The following is a 22,317-nucleotide window of genomic DNA, read 5'->3' on the forward strand; positions in this document are numbered from 1 at the left end:
TTGGATGGATATATATTACGATTGGTTGGTTAAAGCGGGGTGGCAAGAGATGTGGCTAAATGTGGCTAAACATGGTCCGAACGCCTCCAAATTGCCTAAATAGGCAAATAATAGGTAGATAACACTTCAATATCGGGATTTATACAGTACATAAAACTTTAAACCAAATTTGTATGAGGAAAAGCATATTTAATATATAAAAATTGAACATTTGCTAATTCCCTAAGATTGGTCCGTGCAGGATCCTGGAAGAAAGGTTATCCGGCCCAAAGACCTAAGCCAGTCTTTAAATATCGCCAGTTAAATAAAAAAAGTCATATATTTGACTTGAATTGGGGGCGGCCAGGTTTTTAGTAAAAATTTGCTTGACTTGGCTTGTTAAGAGCGCTGGGTAGACTGGGTTGGTTAGGCATTTTGCAGGCTCAACTTGATACTTGGTCTAACCAGATATCACAAGGGTGTCCCTATGCCTCCAAGCTAAGCTAGCCTCGTAGCCATCATACTTCAATATTACTAGCTCGTATAATGTGCAAGTCTCGTCTAAAATCAATACTGTTAAGGCTTTTACTACAGAGGCAACTAGTATTAATAGGGGGGATTTAGGGGCTGATTTTAGGCTCTATTATATTGGATGACTAAGCCAAACAAAAATTTAAAATCCCCCCTGTTTAATTTCCCCGAGAAAAAGAAACACATTTCATTTTAATTCATATCATTTGGTGTAAACTCTAGTGATAGATATTAGAAACTCTACTCTAAGAATAGCTTCCATGTCTCCTATTAGAGTATTTACTCTTCTAACTCCATTTCTGGCGTTTGTAATTGTAACAAGGTCTGTAAGGGCTTGGAACGTATATTCAAGGTACTAATAATTGTCTAAGGTCTCAAGGTCGTTGATCATTCCTAATTCCTCCTGGGGAATCAAGGCCTGTTTGTAGATAATCTGATAGTACGTATCTTAAGTCCTAACCGCCCCTCATATGCGTGTTGGTTATCCTGCGTTCTACCTGCATCTCCTCGTGATGTGTTCTATCCAATAAATATAACAAAGTTATCCTAACCGCCTGAGTAGATCTTGGCTGCTCGTATTATAACCAACAAGTCTCAGCCGTGTTGTCCGTGTGACAGTAATGGATCGTGTAAAGTGCTTTGTGTGACGAACCTATACTTAGGTATGTTAAAGTATAGTGCTGATGGGTTCTTGATTTTAAGGTAATAGTAACAATACGAGTCAAGGTGGTAGAACTGATAATATTAAGTGTTCGTTAGCAAAGCTTAGAGTCCTTCCTCTAAGTAGTAAGTAGATACTAGGCTTAGACTTGGACTTAAATTGATAACTGTAGAATGAATAACTAAATACACAGGGAGATCCTCCCTTTTTATAGTCATTCTACCTTCCACATTTCTCAGATGAATAGTTGAATCGCACCTTTCAACGTCTCCAATTTAATGATTCAACTATTCATCTATGATGTCACGTGACTCCTCGATGCCCCCCTCTCCCCCCCCTTTAGTCCCTAACACTTTGCTCAGCCCATAAAAACCAGTTGCCGAGACTAGTTGATGTATATCTACCTCCAGGCTGGGTGGTACGTATGAAATAATATAGGTTAGGAAGTTGAAAGATTACAGGCCAGGTAGGTACCTTGCCGAATGTTCTATAACCCGCGTCGGTATTGATAAAGGCCAATAACTGATCGATATACCAGAGTTGCTGGTCCCTGGGCAGGGTTAGGAAATCATTATGGACTTTTAATGCCAAATCCAAATCCCTTTGCAAGTCCAGTACCGTCGTGTTAGTCTGATCCATAATTCGGGCCCACTGGGTTAGCTGCTGGGCTCTAGTGCTCCGACGGAACCGTGGTATTCTGTAAAGCAAATCTCCGAGGTATTGCTCGGATGTAACCGTAGTCATTGGATACCAATCCATCTTCCTCTTATGGCAGAAACCTCGGGGTGCTTCTTCACTAAAGGTAATAGAAAGTATTTATACTCGAGTATGTTATGCAGAGCGTGCTTTGGGGAGAGAATAATGCTAATTCGGGGGAAGCAAAGGAGCGTTTCCAAAAGATAAAGGACGTTTTATAAATGCTTACCTTTCACATAGATGTGATTGTAAGTGACAGATATCCATGCATACAATGATTCACGAGTTATTCATTTCTTGAATCAAGATGTAACACCGCTGTAGCTAATTGGCGTTATACACGTTCTTACTGACTAATATTGGAACATCAACATATCAGGACTTATCTTCGGATGGTTTTCTGCATTAAAGGTAATTCTGATTCCGGCCATACCTAGGCAATTTAATGAACTTGAACTTGTTAGAGGTGGAGAGCAAAAATATGCATTGGGAAAACTGAAAGTCGTCTTGGAATTGTGCACTATCACAACGCGGAAATAAAGCTATATAATCAGTTGAATTAATTTGAACCGATCTATCTCTCTCGCAACCTTTACTTTATAGTTAGCTTTAGGTTGTAGTAATCGGAAATAAGGGGCATTCTGCGCTGGTTTCTTTGTAAGTGTTTACATGGTCACATAACCACTAATATTGGTTTGAAAAATGAAAATCGAAAGTATTTAACGTTGGAATGGCCTAATTATCGTATATTGCGTTATTTAACGTAACAATCAAATATACATGTTGAAGAATCTCTGGTCATTATAAAAACTGATATATATGTCTAGCTGGGATACACGAAAAGATCAAGATAAACAGCAACATAAAAAAACACAATTTTTAAATATATCACTCCAGCTTTCTAAGTGGTTTATAATCAATGTAATTTATATTAAATATAATTCATACGTAAAGACAGTGAGTCGTGTTCTCAGTATCAAGATTCCCCTACGGGAACGCTACGAAGAACTACATATCTAAATACAAAACTGCTGCCACCTGGAACCTGAGCAGCCAGCATAATGTCACATACCAATAGTTATAGTAATGCTAGCAGTGGTGACGATTATGCTGGACATTACTAGCATTAGGTTGCGATCGACAGTCTACTGGCCGCGACAGATGTAACTGATCCGTCAACGGTGGCAATGAAGTTTGTGGTAGAGGATATTGTTGTATTGGTGGAAGTTGTACTGGTTGGTCTTGTGGTCCCAAGCTTTGATATTGGAATATATGATTTTGAAGAGCCAACTCTTCTTCCTGTGTCATTTCCCAGGTATAGCGTTCATGAGTTTCTGAAAACCACTGGAACCAGTTGTTTGTACCTGTTCTAATGAACTGTCCACCACGAATAGTCTGGATAAATTGGGTTATAAGTGGACATACGAATAGAACATTCTTGTCGTCATGTTTGTTGAGTCGGTGGAAATTGCGGAACTCATACAAATCGCAGGCATACTCCATTTGTTCATCTTGCTGTAAACCCCTAAAAATATTTTGTCGGTTTAGGATCAACGACAGGTCGGATTCCGGGTCGGTATGAGACACTCTACATCGACGTATCTTATCTACTTGATCCATTCGTGGTTGTCGATGGAAGCTTCGCAATCTTTCGAGTAGAGATATGACGTCCCTCCTGGCCCTATCACCAGTTTTTCTTTGAGATGCCATACTATGCCCATCCATGGTATGCGACGGGGCTACCGACATTTGGCGTATCAAAGATAATGAGATAGACTGATGGATTTGCTGATAAATGTTATGCTGGTAGAACTTATGGGGAGGTAAAAACGGATTGGTGTGTAAAAAAGAAAATACTTCTCTATAGGCGGTAGTTGATGTGTATAAATACCCTTCTCTCAACACCAAATCTTAAGATCCCGCCGTATCCTAGAATTGACATTTATTCACTGTTTTCCTGACTAAGGTATTTCACTATGACGCTTTGGGTGAGTACGTTCATAATTTCTAAAAATTCATTGCCCTCTCGAGTCTGCACCTGAATATTTACTGTACCTTTCGTGATTCATATACAAATTACAATCTATGGCGAGGTGATTGGGAATGAGTGAGCATCATGAATACCTAGGTACCCAACTTAGTGTTAAGTAAATGATAAAAATAAACATATTATGGTCTGTTAGTTAGCAGGAAAGCTATTACGAAAGGGTCAAAGATGTGATGATTAGAAATAAATTATTAACGCTCTATTATTAAAGTCGCATTAGAAAGATGGGTATGGATGGTCTTGAGGAGATATATATTGGTGGGACAATAAAGCGATGATACAAGTTAAATTTATCTTTGGATATCTGTCCTGATTTATATTCCTAACTAATATAAATAGTGATTGTGTGTAAATCAAAGTCTACTCCTCAAAAAGTGATTCTAATAAAACTACAGAATAACCAATCGCAAGACATGTTATTAGTTAGTTATAGATATTTCATCCGGTATTAATCAATGTGACTACTACCTAGGTAGGTACATTAGGCAGCTATCAACAGTTATGGAATTTTGAACACCATTAATGATGCCGATATTGTGCTTAGATACTATGATTCAGGCCCGGATATATACAATCGTGGGCTCTAGAGAAGAGTCTACTTAGTTGAGACGATGAAGAAGTGCTTCTCCCCGAAGCCACCGCTCCAAATTCTCTGCAGTTTCTTCATACCAAGTATGCATGATTCCATCTTCAACATATCCCATATGCGGAGTAATAATCAAGTTGCTTCTCCCCTGAGTACCCCATTCAGTTGACCGCCAAGGACTGTCTGCAGGTAAAGGCTCGATATCAAAGGTATCTAGGCCGGCGCCTCGGATGCGACCTGTCTGCAGCGCGTCATATAACGCTGTATCATCAATCAGCGGTCCTCTCGAGGTATTAACCAACAGCGCCGACTCCTTCATGCGTGCCAACTCAGCCTTTCCAACGATCCCCCGGGAACGGTCGCTAAGGACGTAATGCAAGCTGACCACATCCGCCGTCGCGAACAGCTCGTCCTTGCTCACGGCCGTAAACGTCGGCGCGTCGGGATCCAGGGCGTAGCCGCCGTAAACCGGAAGTCCCATCTCCTCGGCCTTCCGATTAGCCTTCTCCTGGGTCATGTTTTCGCTCCAGCACACCACGCGCATGCCCCACGCCAAGCTGCCGATCCGCGCAACCGCAGCGCCAAGACGTCCGAGGCCAACGACACCGAGCGTCGCACCCGTTAGCCCGATCGCGAGCTGGGACTGCCAGCTTTTGCTCGGGCCTTTCATGGCTGCATCGTCCGCGGCCACATTCCGCGCCAGAGCCAAGATTAGCGCCCACGCGTGCTGCGTGGTAGGATGGCTGCCGCCTTTTTTTATGTCGAGCTTAGGTCGTGCTGGACGGCTGGTCAGCTTACCGTCCGTGCGGCCCCTGCCGGGTGCCGCGGCTATACTAATGCCAAGCTCGGAGGCTGTGGTAAGATCGAACGTTTCGAACTGCGTGCCGGTCGCTAGAAGAAGCTTTAGGTTAGGTAGTTGTCTGAGTAGTTCTCCTGGGAATGGTGTCCGCTCTCGCATCGACGAGATGATGGTGTACGGCTTTAGCCTGTTGACGATGGCCTGCCGCTCGGAGGAGGTAGTCCGCGGATGGTTGAAAGGAGGAAGGCTATCATGAAAAGCGGTTACTGAGAGCTCTGACTTAGGAATGTGGCTGAAGTGTGGTCGGGCTATGTCTAAGTAATCGTCGAGGATAGCCATTGAGGATGGTGGCCTTGATTGAGTTGTCAGCCATCTCACCCGTGCACCCTGAGATGGCGTTCGGATAAGTAAATTACGGTAAGCCATTCCCGTTCATTTACCATTAAGTTACAAGTATGATAACTGATTTGTAGTTTCTTCTCTTATTTATTTTCTATTATATTTCGATTTTCATCCCCCTTTGACTGATATAGGTTAAGTACTAGACCGAGTTTAATATTTTCATAATATTGTCAAATATTCGCAAGAGTTGGAGACACTTGGATAGGTTAATACTGCTTACTAATACAAGTCTCGGTTTAAAACGAACGGGAATAAATAGTAAATAAGTACCTCCTTACATTCAATTGGCTACCTTTCATTATTTTGATGTATCAATTGGCGCTTATGATTTCTATGACCTCAACGTTATCTTCATCACATATACTTCATCCCATACTCATACGTTTAATTCAGCCTTATATAAGGGTACAACATTAGCGTCGGTCGTGTAAGTCGGTACAAAACGGCGTGTCTATGCGGCTGTAAGAATTGACGGCGAGAGAAGGTCGCGGTCACTGTGTACCTTGTATAGCTATCATAAGTGACATCTTAATATCTTAGATAGGTACAGTTCGAATGACTCGGTGGCTTTCATATTTCCTCTCTGATATTAACCTCATACGTTTGTCCATGTGGCTATTGTTGATGAGTTCTGGCTTTAATACATTCTTGGACCTTTAACTATCTATAGACCAGTCTAGACTGGACGTGGCTTGAGCTAGAGATAGATACAGCACGCTAGTCAGTTACGTCAATAGGAGTGGAAATGGTAGAGGTGGGCTTGCTCTTAGTTTCTTGTTGTTAATGGATTGGGGGCTCGATTTCCGAAATCCTTGGTCACTGTGAACATGGCGAAAACCACACTGCTGTCTTGTGATATGTCTTGTGGTACACTACCATGTACACTGCCATGGTTTCACCACCTGAAGTGGTGTTTAATCGGCCTAGCAACCGATTAGTGCATACATATACCGTCGTAACATCATTCCTCTCATTGGTGCTTACAAAGAGTCAAGACTGTACAGACGAGCTTTGCGAGATGCATTTCGCCCTGCTTGGGTAATTATCGTAACCCGACCCGGTTAACGAATCAAGGTAAAGCGCTTAGTTCCGGCACCGGCTTACGTTTTTGTAGAAGTTTTGTAGATATCCGGAGATCTACTGCCCCCGTGGTACAACCCGATGTTGATCCCTGTATGATAGGTTAGGTACCTAACTTTGGATATCACGAGGGATATCACCCATAAAGGAATCTTATTACTTGTGCCTGACGACTGGCAAAGATTTTCTGGCTTTCAATACTAGTGAACTTATTATTTTTAGACAGTAAGACATTGTAACTGAAACTAAGTACTATGGTTTACTTCGTTCTGGGTATCATTACCCCCTTTGGCAGCTTTGGTATCATTGGCTCACTTCCTTCTACCTAATGCCTTAATACGTTACTATACCTAAATAGAATGGCTGTACCAAACTTCCATCCTGATGGCGTGCATGGGGCTACTGACATGAACTATGATCTACCTACTTATTTTACCTGCATCCTATCCTAGTATTCGGAAGCACTAATTCAACCCTCCAGCCTGCAGATCTGACGAGTCATTCAAATTTTCACGCTTGTCCTAATTTGCTTAACCTACATGAAAGTCTATTCATAATGATATTTTGGAAATAAATCTTAAGTCTAACACAATACCAGCTTAGGCCTTATTTGATAGAAAGGGGATAGTTGTATGTTACGAGAATAATCTCTTCCAATTACAGCATATTAAAGGGTCTTTTACTCCGGGATCATCACCTTGACCTTAGCACAATAGGGTAACATTGGGCGATCACCGAGACGCCACGTGTGCCGGCATCGGTACAGCAGAACAAGACGCCCAATATTCGGTCCCGCCTGAAGTTCAGAGAAGTACTCCGACGGGAATTTACGGCTTGATTCCTTACGACCATTAGCGAATTAACGAACTCTTAAATGTCATTTGCACATCGCTCATCAAATAGAAGGGTAGTAACAAGGATATAAGCTGCCGATCCTGTAGGTATGGCAAGCTAATAAGGCTCTAGTATCAAAATACTTTCACCGAGGCTACCATAATATACTCTAGGACATATTCTAGTTAGAATTCTACGGTATATTAACTATGGGCTAGAACGTTACAGGAAAGTAGTATTATGAAATAGGTCACATTACCATGAGAAGGATAAATCACGCATTAGGCCAAAATGGCGGAAAGCTAAAGTCAGGACTTCGGATAGTTGTCCAATATCCATATCTGATATACTACATCGGTGTGAGAAAACTTAGACGGGCGCTCATATACTTCCCAGTAGTGGTGTTCTACATTCTCAAGACGGTCGGTTATTCTTCTAGGTTTCTTGTTTTAGATATCTAAAGGAGCACCGGTGAGCTGATGATTGGGCACGTATCTTACTTGCAGCGGGAGCTTTTCCTAATGCAACGAACGAATCTCATTCTTATCAGTGAAGATTCTCAACAGCCGAGCGGGAAAGCCTTGAAGATCGGCTCATCGTCCTTATATCAATAATGACGTGTAACTTTTGAGGGTAGTAGGTAACAATAATACCGTATATGTACCGAAGGGGATGCGCGGGTTATTATGGCTACGGTCCGAATCCTTGGTTCGCGGCTCACCTTTAGATGTCAAGCGGGCTTCCATTGGTACTCATTGGCTCTGAATAGGCTAACGAGTACGCATATATGTTGATAACTATTTCTTAGGTACCCCATATCAAGTGGCCATGATATGATCCTCTCGGAGATGTGTCCGTTGACTCGCCTACATAGGCTCATGTCCACTTACGTGCCTACACATTTTATTCCTGCAAGTGAAGAAATAGCACAAGCACCTAGACGCACATCCCACTTGGGCATCCTAAGCCAAGGCCTTTAATAAACACCATACATATTTTGAAGAAATTAGGTAAGCATTCACTTCCCGCATATTCACCACTCACTCGCCAAACCCAAACCCGAGTACATAGCTACCTATATTAAGCTCAACGCCTCTATTTACACATGTTAGTAATGAGGTTCAAGTCACGGCCAAGAAATGAATGATTAATATGTAGTACTTACTTTTAATCTGAGTTGTTGTGGTTATTAAATGATAGAAGTCTCATCTAGAATCTTAAAGTAAACATTGCTTTGAGTTCCTCAGTCTCATATACACCACCCTCATCCTAACCCACAACAAAGGGCTAGCAGTTGACAACTACTCGGAATTCATTCCAAAGTTGTTAATCCACTTATTACCCATGTCTACTCGCTGATTCGGTCTATATAGTTTCAAGTGTGCTTACGCTCACCGGTTTTCATATTGCATCAAGTTTCGCCAGAACCAGGCTACTACCTAAGAGCTAATGCAAGAAAGGATTTTATAGAAAGATTAAAAGATACCGGTGTGACGTCATTCATCGAGTCTCTTCACCGGGTTGAAGGGGATTGGGTAGCAAACCACCTTTCTTTAAGGAGTATTTTTCACCCATCAGCCTTTTAACCTTTCACACCAATTATAAGGATTAATAATAAGTATATTTGAAGGTTTTATACATGCTGAGCCTCTGTCTCGCTACTTGTATGCCTTAGGGCAACCTCCGGAAAGACTTCTATCATAATATACGTCACGTTCATTGTGTCAGTCATTCTTGGCTTGTGATATTTGCCTGCTGGAAACCTATGTACGTTCTTAATTAGGAACTACATGCGGCTTTGACAGGCGGAGTGGTGTATGAGTTGTACAATTATTTTCATCCTAGATTTTTATTATAGCCTGATCATCACCTAGGTGATAAGGTTTAAATTTACTACGCCGCGTTATGCTAAAGTACACGCCCTTTGACTTCCGCAGGATATTGATCAACAACTTGCGTAGTATTATTGTAATGCTGTATCAGCCTTATATTTTCTTCATTTTGTACCTTAGGTACCTAGCCTTGTAGTATATTGGGCTTCCAGGATATTGTATTCGTAGAAGTTTAACTACATCGGTGTGTTGATCATAACAGATACTACAAGGCAAACTGCTACTTGAACAGTATATTTTACGAGATACCTACATCTAGTTGTGCGTTAGAACAATGATTGATAATTACTATATTATTAGATATACTGATATACAATGTCTCTGAATTAATGTCATTGCGTCGTGAAGTTAAACATGGGTACTATTCTAAAGTAGCTATCCAAGGAATGATCTAGAGGAGGCATGTGTTACTCTGAAGCGAACCAAAATGATAGAAATATCTTACTAATAATACTAAGCATCTCCAATACATGGTTGGTATATGCACAAGAAGATAGGCTGTGCAACTGACTTTACCCTTGTCGTAGACCTATCGGTTGCATAACCTACCTATGCTACTCAACCCGTGACCGTATATCACAAATAAGAGTACTGGATACATGAGCTATCATTCTAATTTCCTTCTTTCTTTTTTGCATTAGCATAATAAACTAAAATATCCTAGGCCAATAGTATACTGGTAGCCTTGTAGTCGAAATAAATAATAGTCGAACCTGGACGAATTTCAGCTTAATCCGGACTCCTAGAATCTACTCAAAGCTATTTATTCAGGGTCATAATTTGCGAATTTTTCCCGAATATTTTCTACTGCCGCGGAACTGGACGCATATTTATGCGTTTTACACTAGGTAGATTGGTAGGCAAACACATACATCAAGCTATGTGTGGGTATTACTACCTCCAGAGAGAGGCGTAGCTGAAGGTGCAATCCCACGCTCTTAATGTACGTTGTTTACCATCAAATAAATTGAAACATATAATTCGATAATAAAGAATTACTACCTTACGTAGATACTTTTGGACAATTTTTCTCGTTTCCGTCGGCTAGGAAGTATATATAATAGTATATAGTATCTCAGAAATCTCATTCCACTTATAACCCTCCCACAACAGTTCTCATTATTAACTCTGCCTCATATCCAACCCAAATATCTGCTCGGTTTTAAAATATTGGGATTTGATGCATCAACCCACTCTTCTCTATATTATCTTAAACATTATCTCTACACAATAGTACTATACTATTATGTATCTATAAGCAAGGGCGTATAGGGCCTAACCTTTTCCATTGTACAGCTCATCCTCAGCTAGTATCAGTCACCCTCTTCCTCCCCGACTAAGTCAGACTACTTCTAAGTAGACCCCCTATATTTAATTTTACTCGAGACCTACATTACAAAATTTCAACTTTCTATACGATATTCCTCGAGTAACTTCGAAGCTCCTTTACGTTAATGTTGGTAAACATGGGAACGGATCAAATCAACGATACAACCCAAAACCCTGCCGAGTAAGTGTTGTGTTTGAGACTTTAGTTGAATTTATTCCTACGGCCCTTCGTCATTATAAACTTCCTATATCACGTAGTAAGTCTAACGCAAACCAAGGTCTATATCCGCCCAGGACACTACCGTGCCCGTCAACGTTCTCCTAGTGTCACTGCCTTCTTCCCAGCTCAGCGTATCGGTTCGAAGGGATCATTCGGATTTTTTGTCTTCTGTTGACAGCCTTTTAAGTGGAAATCAACAAACTAGCCAACAAACTCGAACAGTTCCAACAGAAGACGAATCTGAACCTTCCATCGTTGACACCCCGAAACGGCGCCCTTCAGTTGAGACTGCGGTATTGAGGATAGGGACTCATTTTAGCGACGCCAAGATGAGAGTTGTTAGCGGCGATAAGAATACAACTTGATAATCCTGCGCACGGTTTTCCATCCTATCTACCTATTACATCCCATTTATTACCCCATCTATTACCTCATTTATTTCATTTTCACATTTCTTAGATTATATATGGCTTTGTAAATTTCTTTTCTTTCTTTGGGTAATCCCACTCTTTTAATGACATGTATTACGACAATGCTCAACAGAGTTTTGTGGTGCCACACTGGGATACGGGTACCTAAAAAGGTTCAGCTTCATTCGATTCTATATTACTGTCCTCGATCAACTAGATATCCATAAATGATGTTAGTATTTAGGGTCCATTCCACTAGCACAAATCTTCTAATGGATAACTTCTTTTCTTTTCTGGAGGTCGAAAAAGTTGGGTATGATGAGAGGGAAAGAAAAAGTGATGTTAAATTAGAAAAGGGGTTCACTCAATAAGTTATCCATTATTAATTCAAATATTTCTGATCGAGACCATTTAGGCATGAAGTTACAATCTCAAAATGAGGCTCTATAGCATCAATCGTATTACGTAGGTACGCTTATAGGGTTTCCAATCAGATCTCATCTCCATGCATACTAGCTGGGATACTCTGGGCGGCACGACACCCTTTCCGAATCACTACTATATCATGCAGGAATGTCTTAAGGATTAATATTAAAAGATTAGTGTTATAGAAACATGATCCCTTGAGAAACACTCTCGAGTTAGCCTCTAAGTTCGTTTCAGCCTATGATAATGTATAACTTTTTTTTCTTTTGTTAATACTATACCTTTTTAAACATGAACTGCGCAACCCGTCAACTCCGTGGTTCGCCTGTCACTTTACACATAACTCGTCTTCTAGAACGTAATCCCTACGTAAGTATATAGCCAAGAAACCAGGATACTAGCCCCATACTCGGCTATCTACCCTGCTACCCCAACTTTAAGTCCAGCACGGAATAGCTTATTCTGTTTGGAGGATCTTCATTTCCGAATCTGCGGGGAAGACGGAGATGCGACTCCACGGATTCGTATATAAATATACCGAAAGTACCGTAAATTGGAATGCCACGCCAATTCTCTATGGATAAGATCTGCTAATTCATAGCCCCCGAATTTAGCCTAAAGACTTTTATTCATTAACCTGGCTCTTGGGGAATGGGGTCTATAATTTGCCCAGATAAGGCCCCATCGTGCTAGGTAGGCGTCATGTATAAACACGGGGATCCCAATGTCTATAGATTGTTAAGTGTAGATCTCCGAGCGTGCCTAGATCGTGGTAGATTAGGTCAGGTACAGTAGAATGCGTGGGCTCTGGTTTTTGGCTACTCTCAGCCTTGTAGCTGCAGAGGATGGACTCAACGCGTGGTTACGATATGCTCGATTACCATGCGATATCATCAAACAGGCTGCTGTTCCCCCTAACATCGTCGCCCTTAACGCCACGGAAATTAGCCCCATTTACGTCGCCGGTCAAGAATTGCAAAAAGGTATTAAAGGGATCCTTGGTAAGTCACTTAATGTGACTCATGAGACAAACGAAGGCCCTTCAATAGTCGTCGGAACCATCGCTGCCTTTAACGACTCCGGCATCTCGATCGAAACACCTGAACTCGAGGAAGATGGCTTCTGGCTTAGTACTAAGGGCGACACGGTCGAAATCGTGGGCCAAAACGAACGTGGTGCGCTTTATGGTGCATTCGAGTATTTGTCTATGATAGCCCAAGCGAACTTTACAGAGGTCGCCTATGCTACAAATCCCAGCGCAGCAATCCGATGGATAAACCAATGGGACAATATGGATGGGACTATCGAGCGTGGTTACGCTGGCCCGTCTATCTTCTTCAAGAACAACGCTCTAGTCTCTAATGTAACGCGGATCGCCGAATATGCTCGCCTCCTGGCTTCGATTCGCGTTAATGGAATTATCATTAATAACGTTAACGCGAACGCTATGATCTTAAGTGATGCAAATATGGCGGGGTTGGCTAAAGTTGCCGACGCAATGAGACCCTGGGGCGTTAAAGTCGGGATCTCACTCAACTTTGCGTCGCCACAGACGTTTGGTGGATTGAATACATTCGATCCCTTGGACACATCCGTCATCGCCTGGTGGACTAAAATCACGGACAAGCTTTACGAACATGTACCTGACTTGGCAGGTTTCTTAGTCAAGGCTAACTCCGAGGGCCAGCCTGGTCCACTCACGTACGATCGTACACTTTCTGACGGTGCCAATCTGTTCGCGAAAGCCGTCAAGCCGCATGGCGGTATTGTAATGTTCCGCGCTTTTGTCTATGACAACCAGCATCTAAACGAGAACAACTGGAAAGACGACCGAGCGAACGCGGCCGTTGATTTCTTTCGCGACCTTGACGACAAATTTGACGATAACGTCGTCGTCCAAGTCAAGTATGGACCGATCGACTTCCAGGTACGGGAGCCTCCATCACCGCTTTTCGCACATTTGAAACAGACGGCATCGGCTATCGAACTTCAGGTTACGCAGGAGTATCTCGGCCAGCAGTGCCACTTGGTTTATCTGCCGCCGCTTTGGAAGGAGATCCTCAACTTTGACTTGCGCATTGATGGCGAGGAATCTATCATCGGCTCTGATATCCTTTCCGGTAAGCGTTTTAATAAAAAGGGCCTTACGGGTTACGCGGCTGTCGTAAACGTCGGCCAAAATTCCACTTGGCTTGGCACACATCTCGCCATGTCTAACTTGTATGGCTATGGTAGATTGGCCTGGGATCCAACAGCTGATGAAGTGGCTATCTTGGAAGACTGGACCCGGTTAACTTTCGGCTTGGATGATACCATCCGCGAGACTATTACACGCATGTCGATGGAATCTTGGCCGGCATATGAGAATTACACAGGTAATCTAGGGATCCAGACACTTACGGATATCACTGGACCGCATTACGGACCGAACCCGCAGTCAATGGATAATAACCCATGGGGACAGTGGACTCGGGCTGACGCGTTTAGCATCGGGATGGATCGTACGGTTAAGAACGGCACCGGATACGCGGGACAATACCCGACAGAGGTCGCCGCTGTGTTTGAGGATATTGAAACGACACCGGATGACCTTTTGCTATGGTTCCATCACGTCCCTTACACGCACGTGTTGAAGAACGGCAAGACGGTCATCCAACACTTCTATGATGCGCGTATGTAAACCACTCGAAGAAATAAATCAATTACTAACTTTATCACAGACTACGCAGGCGCCGTGACAGCCGCCACGTTCCCCGCGCAATGGGCCAAGCTGCAAGGCCTAATCGACCAGCAGCGGTTCGACGAGATGGCATTCCGACTAACATACCAAGCAGGCCACGCAATCGTCTGGCGCGACGCCATCAACGAGTTCTACCACAGCCTATCCGGGATCGCCGACGCGCAAGACCGCGTAGGCAAGCACCCATGGCGCGTGGAAGCCGAGTCCATGACTCTGCGCGGGTACCGCGTCACAGCCGTGAACCCGTTCGAAGTAGCCTCCGGTCTGCGCATCGTCCAAAGCGTCGGGAACGCGAGCACGGCCAGCGTGTCCGCCACGCTCAACTACACGGCTGGGACGTATGATTTGGCTGTCGCTTACTACGATCTATACGAAGGCAAGGCTTCGTACGAGCTGTTTTTGAACGATAAGAGTATTGGGTCGTGGGTCGGCGATAATGAGGATAAACTTGGGTTTACGCTGACTAGGGGCATTGATGGACACTCGGCAACGAGGATTACGTTTAAGGGCGTTGAGATCAAGGAGGGAGATGTGGTGCGCGTCGATGCTAAGGCTAATGGACGCGAGACGGCGCCGCTGGATTATATCGCTGTGCTACCGCCGGGGGTAGTGGATTGATCGCCTTGGGATTTTGCTGTAATTTATTTCTTGACAGTCTCATGTATGTAATATGCTAGCTTCTATGTATATATAAGCACTAAGCGTGGCATTGTTTTTGTTTTCTTATCTCGGCTTGTGATTTGGTTCACGTAAATGCTGTGGAATAGGTAAGTAATTTGTGAATAGTAAACACCAATGCATACTTGCGATGATGCCGCCTAGCGCTGAGCTTTAATGCGGAACCAACAATAGACTCGTAATGGTTCAATTGAGGAGAATCAGCATTGAACCATCATTTATTTCATACAGTCGATATGTCATGAGAACTTTGGAGCCAAGTAAATTGGGTGTTAGAACTCAATATCTTATTTGGTAGCATTACCAACGCGACCCAGGTCACGCCTCACTCTCCATACTTTTGAGCCGATGCCACGTTTCTGGTTTCCATGTAACACCTCTACCCACGGCACTAGGGTCGTATCTGTGGATCCTGCTAAATCAACATTTTCAGCCTCGGATATATCTCCAGCGTCATCATTGGTGTTAGTCGTCTCATCCGCATCTTCTCCGTCGTCCGCCTCTTCATGAGCCCGATAATACAGCTCTTCGGTATAAGCCCAGCTCGGCGTATCGAACTTTCCACTGACGAGCACGATTTCCCCCCCTCTCGAGGTAATTTCTTCTATTTTCTCCGGTCCTAAAGGTGTCAAAAGTTGGAGCACACCATTCTTGACGTCTATGCCACGAACGAGGGCTAAGCCAAGAGAGTGGGAAAATTTAGGGTTAAGAGTAATTCCGTTCGTCGTGTCGATGAATGGAATGCCTTCGGGTGTCGTAATAATAACATCTCTAGCCAATGCCAAAAAGGACGAGGACATAGATTTCTGGGGTCCATCCTCAACTCTATCTATATCCATTGTATCAGAAGTCGTATCGTTGGATAACATATCATGCTCCTCGCGATGTCTAAACGCTTGGGCATTTTCGATTCCTACCACTGCGACAATGGTACCATTAACTGAATCGGCTAACAAATCCATGGGTGTTTGGTAATCATAACACATGATCCCGAATATCCCCCGCTCAGGACCCTTATAGCTGACTTGCCAAGGAGGTACGGTTATTAGAGGCTTGTTATTCCACCGAACCCAATGACCATCAACACTAGAGCTTTGTGATTCTGCATGGAAGTATGACATAGTCTGCATTGAGCGGAGATGTGCTGCTGTTCTCGAGGCAAGCTGAGAGGCCTGGGAAGGGAGCGTAGAAAATGTAGTAGTCCTACACGATTCTTGCAGCGCCTCGACTACTTCAGCTGGGCCAGATTCGGACATATATAGCACCTCGGTAGGGCGTGAACTAGTGATGAGGGATGTAAGAAGGTCAAGCCCTGTTCCTTGGATCCATCCCGGGGTGTTTATGATAAGGGGGTAACGCCCTAGAACATTTCGATAATGTGTCATGAGGTCCATTGCAGCCTCTAGATACAACTCAGGATCTGATGCTGGAGATATAGATGCTAGCGCATGAGACCGAATGATCTGTAACTCCGGGCAAGGAAGGGGACGACAGAACGAGGGACTAAACACGGGCTCAGTCAGGAATACTAGAGCAACTTGGCCGGCGACGCAGTATTCAGGCTGTCCTGGGTCAAGGTCGAGTACAGCCACTCCGCGGTGGACTCTGCGTTTGGAGCTACTTGACTGATCTGTGATAAGTCGGTTCGCAAGTAACTTGCCAAATGTAGATTTCCCAGAAGATTTTGGGCCCGTGATCATAAACGAGCTTGGTTTCGAGCTTGCAATATCGACTAATTTAGCAATCTCCCTATTCCACTCTGGTGGGGATACTAAATCTTGCAAAATCGTTTTCTTTGGGCCATCTGCCGAAGTATATAGCTATGGGCATCGTCAGCTGCATAGCTCATTAAAATGTCTCGAGGATCCTTACTATTAAAAATGTTGTGTAAGGCGAAACACTGTTCTTGTTTGACGATATACTAGATTCATTCCAGAGCTTCCTAAACTGAGGAGCGAGCTTCCCTAAACTTCTCAGTCCAGAAGCGGTTGGATGAGGGAGTAGTTCTAGGCTAGCATCATTTGAGCATCTAATGACAGGGAGTGCATGGCAATGTGGCGCATTTACCCAATGCACCCTGTCTGAAATCCTCAGTATCGCGCCATTGAGGGTTATCTCGCCGGATTTCACGCGTATGCCATAGCTGCCGAGAATCACTAAGCGCTGCTATTTGTGAGTTTGGGTTTCTGGAACAACGAATAGGGGAAGCAAACCTCTCCATCCAATAGCTTTAATAGTATCCTCCCATCTTTTCGTTTTTGGTAGTTGCTTTTGGATGGCTTAAAGTTAGAGAGGTGGACAGACAATGCCTTAGCCGACCTCACTAATATCTCATCATCGGCTATAGAAGGCGAAGGACTTCTAGAGGGGACATTAGGAGAGCTAAGGATTATGGTATCGTCTTTAAAGGGAGATGAATTTCCTGATAATGTGTCTTTCACGTCGATACTGGGTTCGTTATCAACGCTTGACAATGATTGAACATTTGGGGTCTTCCTTGTCTTCTTTGGACTTCTAGTCTTGCTAGTCCCCGAAGTATCTAATGATGATGGGACTTTGGGGACTAATATAGTCTCATCAGCTGCGTTTACATTCGGCGATGTAGTGGTAATTTGCTGGCCAAGAAGTCTTTTACGAAGAGCAAAGGCGCTCATGGCTAATGATATATAAGCATTCCATCCACATTTTATAGAAACTATTAATGACAAGGCAATAATAGAGTTAAACAGACCTGATGGAGGTTCTGATATATTTAGCTTCCTCTTCTTATTCATGGCCATCGCGCCTTATAGCCATTGAAGTTTGTAAGAAAATATGAGACTTTAGTGAGTTAGTGTTGATAAAAGTTCCTCTAAAAGTTCCTCTATGCAATTCATCAGTGGGGCTTATGCAGGTACGTTGCATCTATGTACCTCGTATTGTGCATTTTAATGTACATGTATAAGCTGCCCAGATGTGAAGTGTTGGATCTATATTTTTCCGGCTATCAGCGATTATATAATACAGAGGTACCTTCTAAAGGGGATTTATCAAAGTATTCAGGTACCTAGCTATTGCCCCACATCATCCCGGCCCCGCGACTGCCCTGATAAGGAAGCGCGCCGCGTCTAGCATTAAGAGCTCTCCAAAAAATTTCTATGATCAGAGCAGAGCGTGAAATTTAGTTCATCAATTACATTTAATAATTCACCTTTTTAATATTTTCAACATCACCACCTCTTCAATTTGCACTTCTCCAACAAATTTTCTTGTAGTCTTTTGAACAGGTTTAGCTGAACTAACTAGCATTTCATCAGCCAGCCTGAGGAATATATTTTGAACTTATATTCCTGTCGCATTTTGCACTCAAGAGCCTACATTCACAGCGCCTCGTTGCCGCTCGGCGCATATATTCACAATGTCGAAGAACCGCACCCGCATCCCAATGGGATCACTCAATGACATGGCTTCAACTGTTCGCGATAAGAAGAATGCATCCAAAACTAAACCTCTAGGATCTACCCAGTTACAAAAAATTCAAAAGCTAGCCAAGGATACCAGTAGCGATGATGACAGTGGCACTAGCAGCTCCGACGACAGCTCCGGAAGTGGTAGCGATAGCGAAAACGACCTCGAGGCTGCCAAGAGCAAGTACGCTGCAAAGCAGGCAACTAAGCGCAAGGTTACTGAACCAAAAGCGAACGTTACTAAGTCTGGACCTACCAAGACTATCCCGAACGCGGGCGCATCATCATCTAAAGCTTCTACTAAGGCAGCAGCTTCAGCAGGTCCTAATGAATCTAACTCCGATTCCGATTCCGACTCCGAGAGCTCAGATTCTAGCGATGGTGGCCCGACTAAGAATGGCGCGGCGGTAAAAGGGGGAAATAAAGATGAGAAGGAAGCAGAGAGTTCATCGGACAGCGAGAGTGATGATGAAAAGCCCAGTGCACAAAAGGCTGTCGAGGCTGAATCTTCTAGCGACGAGGCTAGCGATAGTAGTTCCGATGATGAGAGCGAGGAAGCGCATGGCATGGAGATAGATAATGACCAGGCCGCCATTTCTAGAGTCAATGGCAATGATGCTTCTGAAGTGTGAGTTCAGGAGTTGCAGCACCTGTCTTGACCGATTATAAGCTAATGCCGTTATTTTAGTTCTCGACCTGGCTGGCTTAATAGCTCTGAATTTACGATTCGCAAAGCTTCATCCGACAACCCCGCCAAAGACGTTGCAGAGTTTTTTAACAAAACTAACTTGGAAGGGAAGCAGGTGTGGTACTTCACGGCACCAGCGTCATTACCAATTACTGTGCTCAGAGACATAGAGATTGATCTATCCAAGGCAACTCCTGGAGAAACATTACTAAATCATAAGGGCGACGATTACGGCCTAGACCTTGAGTCGCATGCCACTAGCACACAGATTCAGCTGCTTATCCCTTCAAAAGGAGGAGATAACTATACTTCTCGTGAGTTGCACTTCCTAGTTCCCTAATTTCAAATAAAGGTAGTTAACAATCAGAAGTGAATCGTGGAATCGACTCAACTGTGCATCTCCGTCGCATAGCTAAATTCGGACCTGGTGGCACTGTCAGCGCTACTGCCACCGAGGATTATGCACCAGTACCGAAGGCCATTCGAGAACAGCCACAGGGTCTAAGACCTCGTTTCACCCCTATTGGCGTCCCTAGCTCTACGCCACAGGTCCAATCCTTGGAGTCTCGTCCTGCACCGGTGGTAACGAGAGCAGTTTCTTCATCTGAATCGGATAGTGAGTCGGAGAGTACATCTGACAAAGACTCGGCGGTATTACCTACCGCGACCAATTCGAAAAAGTCCAAGAAACCAGAGGTTGTCAATGGGAAGCTAAAGCGAAAACAACCTGAAGGAGAAGGCAAATCAGCTCCAGTTCAAGAACCTCGATCTCAGGAGAAGTCTGCAAAGAGACCTAAGACCACTAAACCCACATCTTCCAAAGTTCCGAGCTCCAGCAAGGAAACGCCTATCTTACCCCAGACACCAAACGGTAGTTCCAGCAACAAGAAGGCGAAGCAGGACAAATCAAAGTATTCGATACAGTCAACGAAACAGACTCCAGTCCCCGTACCTAAAGTTTTTAGCATGAACCGTTAAGTTGGGGAGTACCGAATTTGCGTAGCCTTAGGTACATTTTTGGGACTTGCGTCGACATTTCGCCGCACTTGTAAGCGTTTAGCTGCCAAATGGCGATTCGATCGGGCAGGATTTGGCTCGTGGCATTGTCGTGCACGCCGCCTGCGTATAAGATAGGTAGTCTATTAGAAGGGGGGCCTGATGAAGTATGGTTTACTACTAAAATCGGTAGGCTCAAGTGCGTTTGTGCATGGATATTCATACAGAAAAGTAACATGCGGCGTCGATGGAACGTGGATTATGGTAGTGTGGTCTTATCACTCCTTTTCTTGAGATACCACAGGCGGTTTATCCGATAGTCTTGGGTCTTTTTTCCTGGTACTCCTGTGGATAGGGTGCGGCTGGGTAGGCCAATAGTAAAAGTACTAGGTTGAGAAGTTAGCAATGGAAATTCAATAGATTTGAAGCATTCCATCGTAATGATGTGAAGTATGACTTGAGCTACTTATTTTGTAATATCCAGTCGCTGGTTCGGGTTGCGATTTAGGCACATACCTACTTGTTTCATGCGATTACCTATAGTCAGGTTTCTATCTTTAGTCAACAATAGGTACTAAGTTATAGCTCGGTATTACATAAGTCTCATTGTCGGAAACTGTCCAGACTTGACGAAACCAGCTCAATTAAAGCTACCTACCTATTATGACATAATCTTTAACCATCCCATTCCTCCTTATACTCGTCTACATCGAGTATGGCTCGGTATCACCTGGTAATCGCAACGTATAGCCTTAGGTACCTACCATAGCGGCAAAAGGTGGTTTTGAGAAACGATTCCTCGACCAAGTACCGTATCTCCCATATGCATTATTCATTAAAAAGGCAACGTTATTTTTTAAAGAATTATTTCTCGACGAATAATCGTTTCTCGAAAAAAAAAAAAAATTTTTTAATTCTTTTATTTTTTTTTTATTTATTATTTTTTTTTTTTTTTTTTATTTATTATTTTTTTTTTTTTTTTTTACATTTGAGCTGATTCGAATAGTGGATTTTGGATATATTACGGGATTTACGGGTTACGGGTTTTACTATTAGGCCAATTGGGGTTTAATATATACACGCGAGAATGTCTTATTATTCAGCATTATATATTTTATCTAATCAAAAAAAATCTTAATTTTAAGTTGGGAAACAATGTTTTACCCAAAAATGATAATCTAGACAAAAACGATGTTTTTTAGGTAAATAATTATAAGTATAAGTAACCGTTTCTCAAAACCACCCTTTGCCGCTATGGTACCTTTTACGTGCTTTGAGATACGAAGTTCTGGCGCTTGCTGTCCCTAAAAACTTAGTAGGCCGTCGTAATAATTTACGTATTATCAAGGCTGTACCGGCATATATAAATCAATTCAACGAGTCATTAAATTTTGTTTTCCCCTCGGAATGATTAGGCCAGAGTTTAGTATTCCTCTTTATAAGACTGAGCTATGGTTGCTAAGTACCTATTAAAATGCCTAAACTCGTGAGATTTCATATCTGCCATGTCATTGAACACCGTTGCCAATAGCGAAGATGTCTATGATCCACGCAAATCAGATTGTCGTCATTCATTTCTTCTCATTTCATGTATCATTCTCACTATCCATTATACATGCACATTAGTGCTGCTATGCTGCCATATGCCGAACGCCAACATTACCAAGACCGTGGACCTAGTTGTATCGAGTTAGCTTATTACTAACCGATAGTGAAAATCAAGAAGATTAAAAGGACAAGCTGCATCAGATAGGATAGTTATGCATCAATGAAGATCTCAGCCCCGTCTTGAAACATATTTTTGACATAGGTATCATCATAACAGCTGAAAGGTGTAAATTGAAATCAAATGGAATTGTGTAACATACCGAGAATCA

At 43.1% G+C, this 22,317-nt stretch overlaps 4 protein-coding genes across 4 annotated transcripts; 2 read left to right on the forward strand and 2 right to left on the reverse strand.

Moving 5' to 3' along the window:
• Positions 1-4,513: 4,513 nt before the first annotated feature.
• Positions 4,514-5,638, reverse strand: GL218_08551 (D-3-phosphoglycerate dehydrogenase; the record flags this gene model as incomplete). Its single annotated transcript, XM_033585355.1, has 1 exon — positions 4,514-5,638. One exon carries the CDS (start codon positions 5,636-5,638, stop codon positions 4,514-4,516), a length of 1,125 nt encoding a protein of 374 aa, XP_033440498.1.
• A 7,050-nt stretch (positions 5,639-12,688) lies between these two features.
• On the forward strand, positions 12,689-15,250 carry GL218_08552 (putative alpha-glucuronidase A; the record flags this gene model as incomplete). Its single annotated transcript, XM_033585356.1, has 2 exons — positions 12,689-14,564; positions 14,613-15,250. 2 exons carry the CDS (start codon positions 12,689-12,691, stop codon positions 15,248-15,250), a joined length of 2,514 nt encoding a protein of 837 aa, XP_033440495.1.
• Positions 15,251-15,597: 347 nt separating this feature from the next.
• On the reverse strand, positions 15,598-17,964 carry GL218_08553 (Polynucleotide 5'-hydroxyl-kinase GRC3; the record flags this gene model as incomplete). The annotated part of the gene is made up of 3 exons (XM_033585357.1): positions 15,598-17,130; positions 17,183-17,473; positions 17,524-17,964. 3 exons carry the CDS (start codon positions 17,962-17,964, stop codon positions 15,598-15,600), a joined length of 2,265 nt encoding a protein of 754 aa, XP_033440496.1.
• A 743-nt stretch (positions 17,965-18,707) lies between these two features.
• On the forward strand, positions 18,708-20,422 carry GL218_08554 (uncharacterized protein; the record flags this gene model as incomplete). Its single annotated transcript, XM_033585358.1, has 3 exons — positions 18,708-19,384; positions 19,445-19,758; positions 19,815-20,422. The coding sequence occupies 3 exons, from the start codon at positions 18,708-18,710 to the stop codon at positions 20,420-20,422; spliced, it is 1,599 nt and encodes a 532-aa protein (XP_033440493.1).
• Between the last annotated feature and the right edge of the window lie 1,895 nt (positions 20,423-22,317).

This window comes from Daldinia childiae, assembly GCF_008694065.1.
Source record: "Daldinia childiae strain JS-1345 chromosome Unknown Scaffold13, whole genome shotgun sequence".
Lineage (NCBI taxonomy): Eukaryota > Fungi > Ascomycota > Sordariomycetes > Xylariales > Hypoxylaceae > Daldinia > Daldinia childiae.